Source organism: Lactuca sativa, chromosome 4 (genome assembly GCF_002870075.4).
Source record: "Lactuca sativa cultivar Salinas chromosome 4, Lsat_Salinas_v11, whole genome shotgun sequence".
NCBI classification, from domain to species: Eukaryota; Viridiplantae; Streptophyta; class Magnoliopsida; order Asterales; family Asteraceae; genus Lactuca; species Lactuca sativa.
This window is the reverse complement of record NC_056626.2, coordinates 88248981-88260587: the sequence shown is the minus strand read 5'-3', so window position 1 is coordinate 88260587 and position 11607 is coordinate 88248981. Positions and strand designations below refer to the sequence as shown.

The 11607-nt window shown below is 32.7% G+C and overlaps 1 protein-coding gene across 1 annotated transcript; it reads left to right on the top strand.

The window, feature by feature from the left end:
* The first annotated feature begins 7102 nt into the window (after nucleotides 1–7102).
* On the top strand, nucleotides 7103–11299 carry LOC111887986 (serine carboxypeptidase-like 31). Its single transcript, XM_023884134.3, has 10 exons — nucleotides 7103–7473; nucleotides 7876–7983; nucleotides 8128–8223; nucleotides 8367–8459; nucleotides 8538–8620; nucleotides 8737–9030; nucleotides 10170–10300; nucleotides 10385–10480; nucleotides 10576–10681; nucleotides 10840–11299. Exons 1-10 carry the CDS (start codon nucleotides 7158–7160, stop codon nucleotides 10984–10986), a joined length of 1470 nt encoding a protein of 489 aa, XP_023739902.1. The 5' UTR covers nucleotides 7103–7157; the 3' UTR covers nucleotides 10987–11299.
* Nucleotides 11300–11607: the final 308 nt, after the last annotated feature.

Here is an 11607-nt window from a genome sequence, read left to right as displayed (position 1 = left end):
TACAAAAAGAGATAAAACTTTATTTAAATAAGTTTCATGTTCATTATACATATAAAACATATAGAATTGAGATCCAACGGACAGTTGGATAGATGGTTCCAACCCTAGTCCACAACCAGACAAGGAATAGGAGATAAGGTGGAAAACATCAGTCCTAAGTCTGTTGAATCTTAATTATATATCTTTATATATATATATATATATATATATATATATATATATATATATATATATATATATATATATATATATATAAACATGTATTTCAAAATTTTAGAAGAATAAAACAATTTAAGTAATTTGAAAACACACTTTTTCTAAAATAGTTCAATTCGGTTGAAATAACTTGAAAAGAATTTAAAACTGCTTCGAAATTATTAGAATGATAACACAAGATTTCCTTGTGTTTTTACTTGTATTCCCCCCCTCCCTCCCTAAAACATTGAAAAATGGTAAAAAAATGGGGGTATGAACTCACCTTATGTGAGTGATTCGTAAGAAAGTTCGATATAGGATGTTAATTCCACGAGTGAAGTCCCGTAGCAAAACCTAGTCCTATTTAGCATATTAAGACATATATATGTAAACATTTAGTGATCATAATCATAAATATAGCAAGGAAACGGATTGAGTTGCAAGCTTAACTTACAAAATAGGGTGCTAGAGTCGAAAAGAGGAGGCTGGAAGGGGTTCACGACCCACACTCTAGTGTGTGCTCTTGGTGTTCTTGGTGAAATGATGATGATACAAGTGTTCACGACCCAAAGATCTTGAAGATGTTGTGTTCACGGCCCAAAGATCTTGACAAAGGATGATGAATCATGGTTGGAATCAAGAGAGTTCCATATGAACTATAAGAAGGAAGGTGCTTCTTATAATCTTGAGGAGAGAGGAGGGTTTTTGGCTGATGATACTTAAGAGAGAAAGCTTGCGTTCACGGCCAGAAATGAAGAAGTGAAGGATAAAATTGATCAAACACTTATATATAAGGTAGTGATTGCGGTCGAAGAGTTCATGGCCGTGAATCCTCGTTTGCGGTCGTGAACCTCGTTCACGGTCCAAGGGTTTGCGGCTCGGATGTATAAGGCTCGAGGTGTTCTTGGTTCAACATGATTTCACTTCTTAATCACACACCTCTTTTAATAAGAGGTTTTTATAATTATCACTCATTAATCTAGCCATATAGGATAAATAAAAGAAATGAGTTTGACCTTTATACGATATGCTTGGCTTTTGTTGACTTTTACTAGGCTGAAATTACGGGTTGTCACACTATCCTAATGGACCACTATAAGCAATGAGTAGACAATACTATTTTGGGGATTCCTTAGAAATGTAAGCCAATAAAGGCAACCATGAGGGGGGATATATTACCTAACTGAACACACAATTCATTAACACCTACAAATTGCATGCCTGCCAGAGTTCCACAAGACTGACTAGAATAGTTAGTTTTCGTCATCTACGCTCTGCTAGATGACTAGTCCCAATAGTACAATAGTACAATGTTGGTCATGGCCCCACACCACTATTTATTCTTTCATAACCATTCACTACCCAATAATAATTAATTATGATAAAATAAAAGAGCTCAATATTTCAACAATATATGATTTAATCAAGATTAATCATGTCATGCTACTTTACCTAACACAAGTATCATAAATACAAATATTAAACACATATAACATTTAAGCATTTAAATACTTTGTATCTATGTGTAACACAAACACGAATTTGAATTTCATTTTTTTCCCCATTTCATTTTATGTCGTGTATTTTTTCGTGTTGTGTTATCAATTAACACCATGCAATGGGTAATGTCCTCCTCAATATCCATTTCCTTATGGATTACAAACCCAAGTACTTGAAGCTATAGTTTGGGCGTACACCTCGCTCACCGATACATACTCATACTACCTCATCATATTCCTTCCCATTCAAATTGCACCAAAGTTTTAATTGTATTGATTTTTAATCCCCTTTCTTTCAACATTGCCTCCAAACTATCCAATAGCATTCAACTCAGCCTTAGTATGTGGTACAATAGCAATATCATCACCAAAAAATACACTATGACATCCCTCCTTGGATGTCATGAGAAATATTGCCCTTAAAAAAATCAAAGATGTAATGACGACAATTAATCCCTAACATCACCAACTGCATTCAAAAATCAATAGTAAATATCCATAATAACCTTATCATAACTTCCTGGAACGTTCAAGCTTCCATGGTCCTCAAAATTAACTCATGTAGCACGTTATCATACATATTCTATAGGTTGATGAACATTGATATGATTGTGAGAAGTATGTCATCAACAAATCTTTTTGTGAAGGTACGCAAAAAGAAAAACCAAAATAGTTCAATTATCATTTTGCTGTTATTAAACATGGCTCTTTAGCATGCATGCTATCTTTTAAAATCACAATCTGCTCACTCTATTTAAACATATATATATATATATATATATATATATATATATATATATATATATATATATATATATATATGTATGTATGTATAAAACGTGTGATCATTTTAGAATAGAATGTTGAACTTTGGAAAAAAAAAAAATAGAACAAGTTATTGAAATCGTCCCTATGGTTTGGTTCAATTTGCGTGTTTGGTCCCTAACTTTTGTTTTGCACTCAGACTATCCCTATTGTTTTATTTGGTTTTGTTTTTCGTCCCTAACAAACATGAAAAAGACTATATTCGCCCCTCCCCCAAGATGAAAAGATTATATTACCCTTTCTATTCTTCCATTTCACTTTTTTTGCTATTTTATTTATTATTTATTAAATAAAGAAAAATAATTATTGAAATCGTCCCTCCCACTTGCACCACAACCACCATAAGCCACCGACAACCACCATAGGCCATTGAAAACCACCACCAGCCACTGAAAGCCACCATCCACCACCAGTAACCACCACCAAGCGATTCCAACATCACCAACATCCACCGATTTTAGCTCTAATACAAACCACATAATCGATTTCATTAATTTACACCGTAACATCAAATCCCAAAAATCAAACTTGAACATAGAAATCAAAACCTGAACATAGAAATCAAGACCATCACAAGATCAAATTTTGAAATAAAAAACCTAACCAAAGTCAAATACCAATATCCCAAAATCAAAAACTAAACTGAAATGAAATTCGGATATGGAATCAAAACCCAAAAGTAAAACCTAATCTGAAAACGATGATGAAAGAAAAAACTGATGAGGTCCTTGAAATCAAATACGGTTTTCCAGAAGAATGGAGTTAAATGGGAACAACACTCAGTGAAGGATAGTGGTGGTTGGAAGATTTTGGCGGACACAATGCTCCATTTATTCAGGTAGATGGCGAAGAAGGAAGAGTGAGGACGGAGCAGATGGGGGCAAAAGACGAAGAGAAGGGATTGATGATGCAGATCAGTGTTTTCCTGGTGTCTTCCAGTTACGTTTCTAGGTGGTTTCCTGGTGATGCTTCGTTGGTGGTTGTGGTTTCCGATGAGAAATGAGAGGACGGGAATGGGATGAGGGAGATGAGTGATGACGAGGGAGGGGAAAGAGATAATGAGGTGAGGGACCAAATTTTTTATTTTTAATAATAATATTTAAAAGGTTGATATTAAAAAAAATCGAAAATAAATCAAAAAAGAAATGACCAAGGATAATATAGTCTTTTCATGTCTGTGAGGGACCAAACACGCAACCAAATAAAACAATAGGGACAGCCCGAGTGCAAAACAAAAGCTAGGGACCAAGCATGCAAATTTAACCAAACCATAGGGACGATTTCAGTAATTTGTTCAAAAAAATATATGTGGCTAGGAGAGGAGCTTAAGGCAAACTAAGCCTCCTCAAAGTTGGTCAGACTAAACAGTGCCATGCAACTCTCAATCAAGATAGACATATGATCTACAAAACCTAGATAAAGTTATAGGAAAATTAGAAAAATTGGAGACCACTAAACAAAAGAGGTTTCTTTAAGATTTATCGTTCAAACTCAAACATGGTAGATGCAAAAGAACACAGATAAAGCGAAGGGTATGCATACTAGGATATTTCTATTGGTGGATCACTTACGGAATTTATGCCTCTTTATTTTGGAAGGAATTTTGAGGATTACTTTATTCATTAGTTTACTCATTTACCTGTGATTTTGTTGAATACTAATTTAGCATAGATTTTTCAACCTTTATGAAAGTGGAATTCCTTTAAGATGGAGCTGGTATTGTGTGGCCAATGGCCTACACTCGTGATGACAGAACCTGTTTCAGTTGACCACTTATGGCGTATGAAGAAAAAAATAACTTTTTCAGGTAATCTTTTCACATTCTTTCTTGAAATTTTATTATTGGTTGGTTAATATCCTAATCCTTTTGTAACCATGGTAAAAGGTCATGTTGATTGCTTATAGAAGTTGTTTAGATTTTTGCAACTTTGTTTATCACTGTCATTATTCTGATATTACATCAATGGCTTACATCAACTACCTTGCATGTTCGTTTACAGCCTGCCACTCTTGGTTGCCCACTCTGTGCCGATGTCAACCGTTGAATAGAAAACATGGCTAGTAGTGACTGATGTAGATTGAGGAGTTATACTCACCACAAAATGCAAACATGAAAAAAAATAAATCATGTCATCATGGCCAGAAAGAAATACAAAATCAATTGTTAGGTATATGCTTAAATTTTCAACTATCACTCAAATTTGTTGACAGACATTTTGATTTCCGTAGAAATTAATGAAGGGAAAAATCAAGGCTTCCGTTTGGACATTAAGAAAATTTATAATGCTACTGAATCTGGGTGAAGGATCATTAGTATCTTAATTATGTCTTTTAAGAGGGAACATCTAAAGTTCTAAACATTAGTTAAAATATTAAAAGGCTTCGGTTATTATACTAAATCAACTATAATTACTTGCGTTTTGTTTTTGTTTTTGTTCTTTTGTTTTTTTGGCTTTTGATTATTCATATTTGATTTTTAACCAGCTGATGAGATGACACATAATCAACTGTTATATTTGCAGGCTTTCTAATCAGATATTTGTTTATTTACCAACTCATTGAAGGTTTGAGCTTGTTAAAGGATTGCAATAGCAATTATATGTATTTCAAGTTATTTGAAAGTTCAATTACATGTCGACAGACAAATTAGTTTAACAAGCAGTAGGAGGTTCATTTTCTTACAACATCATGATTCCAGGAGCCTCTTACAGAATAATAAAAAAATAACGATTATGATCCTTATAAACATCATTACCCTTGCATAGATTTGCACTTCACTCTTCCTATATATTACACTTAGTGATGGAAAATCTAGAATTTAGATGACCTAAAATTTATGTCTGAATCAGGTAAACTTCTACACAATTCTAAGATCTAGAAATATAAATGCCATTAGCAATATGTGTCTCTAGTCATGATGCAAGATAAGTGGATATGCATCCATTCTGAGATTAATATATCCATCACAATGAATAAATAATTAATAACAAAGATGATTTCCATCTCACTGTTCAACTAATTAAGTTGGACTCCATGTCACAATTCAATTAATCTAGATTTTAATCATCATTTCTATAATTGGCTTTAGTTTAAGAGTAAATAGCGATAACATATAGTGACATGCACAACATTCTTTAATTTCTTCTCTTTGATGATGAGATTCCATGAAACATATTTTCTTTCGGGTAAACGTCACTAGAACTGTACCATGCATCTTATCTAGTCGATTCGCCACGATTTAAAGTGCGTCAAGTCTTTTCTTTTTTATATCTTTTCATAGTTTTTGACCTTCTTACAGTATACCATTGATTTCCACAACAATTTCTCTTTTTAATTATGTTAAATGCAAGAAACAACATCATGGTTTCATTGATTTAGTTATTATATATAGCATCATACTTCCATTTGTTCCTATCACATCATTGTACTTTAAAACATCCATTAAGTGTTATGGCAATGTTATCCAAATACAAAACAACTTTCACTTGTATAATTGGGTAGACTTTTCAAACTATCATGTCCTAGAAATTATTATTTCAAAGTACAATGCTATAATTGAGTAGATTTTTCCAAACTACAATTAAAACTTAAAGTACAATTCTCTAGAAGAAAGAAATGAAAGTGGAATAATATACAACAATATAAAATAAATGAAAGTATGTTGTTGTTTCTTGCATTTAACAATTTTTTTTTTTAGAATTTTCCTTTCTCCATTATTGTTCCATTTGGAGCTCTTGCAAGTATCAAATAACAAACTATTGCTTTGGGTGATTTCTTAAGTTAAATAATTTACCTTTCTACTTTTGTTAAAATATAACTAATGGATAAACTCAACACTTTTGTATATTGATGCTTTTACTTGATTTAGTCCAAAGCTAGCTAGTACACTAGATGTGTGCGCCATTGGTTTTATTTACTTAATTTGGTGCAAGGCGTGAGGCCTAGTGGACTACCTAGCCACCTCCACCAAGTCGTTGTTTGGCCAACATATGGCAAAAAAGATGAAATATAGAGAATAATATCCTAATAAATTATGAGTAAAAATTGTACTTAATTATCTTTCTTCCATATGCATTGTGAATACAACATGTCCCTGGGTTCACCCAATAATCACTGTCCACCCTTACCCCCACCCACCCACCCACTCTCACCCCCCCACCAGGGAATGGATGACATGCCATGTTTGCACTTTCAGAGTCAGCGGTGAATAATAAACAATATCCTTTTTCGTCTTTTACTGAAAAAATAAATAAATAAAAAACTAGAAAGGGGAGTTGGAAAAAGATGTTCAATTCCTGGAAAGGCATTATTTTGTTTCCGGATTCATATTAAGCATATATTCTGTTCCAAGTACGTTAATCAATGGTCTTACAAGCGTTATGTTATAAATCTTTTTTATTAAAATTATATCACGTGATTAGGGGCCCACATCCTACACTAATTAATGGTGGCCTGCACAAAGAATTTATGCAAGAAAAGCTCTATGTCAGATATCATAAGCATCTACCTATACAAAAGACAATTTTCCACGTGGCTCTTGATCTTTGATTAATGGTTGCTTATAAATAGATTTGTGGGTCTTTGTTTCTTTTATCCTTTAGCAAGAAAGTTGTATCTGAGCTTTGTTTTCTGCTCCTTATGGCTTTCATACTAAAAATGACGTCAACCCTTTTGGATATTACTCTTCCTTTATTATTTTTATTGTTAATATTATCATTGGAGAGAACTGTTTTTGTAGTTGCTAGGCATGGACATTGGTCCAATGAAATGAAATCAAATATCCAAAACAATGAAGATCTTGTTACCAATTTGCCTGGTCAGCCTAACGTTGACTTTCAACACTATGCTGGATATGTCACAGTAAATGAAAATAATGGAAGAGCACTGTTTTATTGGTTCTATGAAGCTTGGACTCTTCCAGATGAGAAGCCCTTGGTGCTTTGGCTTAATGGAGGTAAGAAAATATCAAATTATTTCATAGAAATTAATTAACCTTTCTTTCATATTTGGTCTCAGATTTCTACAACAATATTCTTTTGACAAAATCTATCCATGCTTTTATCGAACATATCTTTTAAAGAACGTGTTAAAAAAATAAGGCTTTTTGTGAAGATGCTCTTTGTTCATTTTAATAAAATCCAACCAATTAAACAAATAAGCTTTTAAAGGACTAATTTAATGTACAAAGAAGATATTCCTCTGATAAATTGTAAACAATTATGAAGTGTTGGTGTGAGGTCAGTGTCTTTATTAATATCTAATTCACCCACTTAGTTATGAACAGTTATTAGTTAATTTGGAGTTTGATTCTCCTCCTGTGCCCTTTTTGGTGACACCACATGGCTAAATGTTACAGGTCCCGGGTGTTCTTCTGTGGGATATGGAGCTACACAAGAGATCGGGCCATTCATTGTGGGTACAGATGGAAATGATCTTCAGTTAAATCCATACTCATGGAATAGAGGTATCTTTTTAGCATAATTAATTATCAGCTTAATTGGGATGTACATTCTTGCTGATGAATTAATGTGCCTTTTTTTTTCTTATAAAAGATTATATATTCTTCATGTAATGGGCATCGTTTTAATCTTGTTAATTTGTGGTGCAGAAGCCAATATGTTGTTCCTGGAATCTCCAGTTGGAGTTGGCTTTTCCTACTCCAACACAACTAGTGATTATGAAAACCTAGGAGACGATTTCACTGGTCAGTCTTAATTATCGACACATTTAGCTTCTATATATGATATCAAATGTGTGTGTGTGTGTGCATAATACCTCTAGCCCTATATATTGATTACCCATTGTTTAATTAGCACTGACTTGTTATATTCATATTAATTATATCAGCAAATGACACTTATGCTTTCCTACATAACTGGTTCACCAAGTTTCCCTCTTATCGGACAAGAACATTTTATATTGCTGGAGAGAGCTATGCAGGTAATTAAGTTTAGTCACATTTCACCAATATATGCTTTTAAAAATACTAAAAAATGACATTTACGTCATCTTATGTAGGAAAATATGTGCCAGAGTTGGCAAATCTTATTTACGATAAAAACAAGGATCCCTCCCTGTTTATCAATTTACAAGGGATATTGGTATCATTTTTACATTTTCCAATCTATTTAGGCTCCATGCAAGTTTTACGGGTTTATTCTATTTCTTTTGTTATGACAACCGGTTAATTAATTGGCTATATCTATGGTAACTGCAGTTAGGTAATCCGGAAACAAGTGATGCTGAAGATTGGAAAGGTCTGGTTGACTATGCTTGGAGCCATGCTGTTGTATCAGATGAAACTCACAAAACGATAAGAGAATCATGCGATTTTAACAGTAATGACACATGGAGCAATAATGACTGCAGCCAAGCTGTAGATGAAGTTCTCCGACAGTATAAAGAAATAGACATCTACAGCCTCTACACCTCCGTTTGCATTGCCAATTCAGCATATTCACAAAACAATGCACTTCAAGTCATGTTCAAAAGGACCACATCCGCTAAAATGGTAAGCACTTTGAAATTTTTTTTTTTTAAAGCTAATTAGCCTTGTGCATGTCGTCGTGCCCCAACAGTATCATATCATATATATATAAAAGGAAAACCATGGTGCTCTTGGTGGCTGACATAATGCATTGATATATCATAATAATGGATGGTTATATCATCATTTCAACTTTTATTTGATTTAACTTATAACCCCTTTACTCATCCATTCAACTTTACAAAGTTTGATGGATCCATAAATTCTCATCCTATTTTATTTGTAAAGTTTAATGGATCCATACATCCTCATCCTTTTTTATGAAGGCAAGAAGATACTTACATAAAAAAAAACAAGGCCTCTAGTGAGAAGCTAGGAGGGAACTGCAAGAAGATATTTGTACAGTTTTAAGTTTGATGGATCCATACATCCATACATCCTCATCCTATTTTATCTCATATATATATATATATATATATATATATATATATATATATATATATATATATATATATATATATATATATATTACTGAAAATTTAAATATATAGCAAATTACATGCCATAATAATTTTTAAAATAAAAAGTACAATATTTAAAACTGTTATCATTGATTATTTATATTTATTATTATTATTATATTATTAATTTCATTACATAATAAAATATTACATATAAAGTTATATGTAATTTTATTTTTCAACAAATAAAATATTACATAATAAAAGAAAATTACATATTTTATAAAAATGCTATGATTTATTTAATGATTTGTTTTTCGTTTAATTATAAGGACAGGCCCCACAACAAACGTATTCAAACTCTTCAACCCCACTACTAACTTGAACATCCAACTACGGATCATATCATTCAAACTCTTATAAAATGTCAAGTCGTCCATTGAACCTCACTTCAACAATTATTGTACATGCATGGATGTCGTAGCTAGCCAGTAGTCCGGTTATTGGAACTGAAATTCCTGACTGATAATAGAATTATAAAAAATTGAAATCAATTGGAACCAAGCAGTATACTATATCGATCCTAACACATATAGATAGTTGGCATTCATTATTTGGGGCCTTAAAGAACAACAAACAAGAAAATTAAAGCTATCATTGTAATTAATAAAACAACTTTTCTAATGTTTTCTATTTGTTTAGATGCCACGGATACTTGCTGGCTATGATCCTTGCCTTGATGATTATGCAAAAGGTTACTACAATAAACCTCAAGTTCAGAAAGCTCTTCATGTTAGCAACGGCTTTCAACTAAAAAACTGGAGCATTTGCAAGTATGAATACAGCTTTCTTCAAGTATTTCAAAAACATTTACGTGTACTTAGGAACTTATGGTTGTATGGCACTACGTTTTGCAGTATGGACGTATTCTATGGGTGGTCACAGTCGAAAGATTCAGTTCTTCCCATATACAAGAAACTCATTGATGCAAAACTTAGGATATGGGTGTACAGGTGATTAATGAGTGATGTTGTATAATCATCTCATATCTGCAAAAATTCTTTTTATTTATTATCAAATAATTTGTGATTATGGGTTTAATTAATAGTGGAGATACTGATGGAAGAGTCCCTGTGTTGTCCACAAGATACAGCTTAAGCTCCCTCAACTTGCCTATATTGAGGCCATGGAGGCCCTGGTATAACCAGAAGCAGGTAATGTTTTGTAGGTCTAATCTTTTTATAACAAAGGCATTCATCATGTCTTATGCATACAAAAAAAATAGAGAGTGATTCTTTGTCCCATATTCTTTCACCTTTTCGGATAAGATTATAAATAATAGTCACATAATATTTTTTTTATGATTGTTTAGGTTGGTGGTTGGGTTCAAGAATATAAAGGGCTAACTTTCGCAACATTTAGAGGAGCGGGTCATGCAGTTCCCATTTTCAAACCTAGGGAATCGCTTGCATTCTTCACTTCATTTCTTCTTGGAGAATCTCCACCGTCTCAACGATAAGTTGCCTATTGATATGAGAGCCCCTTCACACTTTCCCTTACAAAAGATTTTGCTCTTTCTCTATATATATTTACATATAATTATTAGGTTGCATGCAATATAAGGGTTATGTACACGAAGAGACATCCTTTTGAAGTTAGTTTATCTAGAGATTAAAGGAAATAAATGGGGATCCTATAAGTATGTTATACAGTTATAGTACCATACGATCATCATAGTTTCCGATTACATTCAATTCGAGTATTTATAGGAGCTTGAACGGTACCTGTGGGTTATTTTGTAAACACCAATGGTAATATATGAATCTTGGGCATGTTGGTTATTCAAAACATACTACAATAATTAAGAATAAATAATTAAAATAGACATGTTAAATTTATGTATATACCTTTCAGAGAGACATTATAAAATTGACCATGTCTAATGGCTATTTTAACATCCAACCCACCACACAAACAACTAACATTTTTATCAAATTGTTATTGACTTATTTCTCATCAGGTCATTTTTTAGATTGTGTCAGGCACACACTATAACTAGCTAGTAGCTAGTTTACTTTGACATTTTTGAGGTAGTCATATTTGACGAATAAAAAATTACTTTGTAACCTAGTTTTAAAAA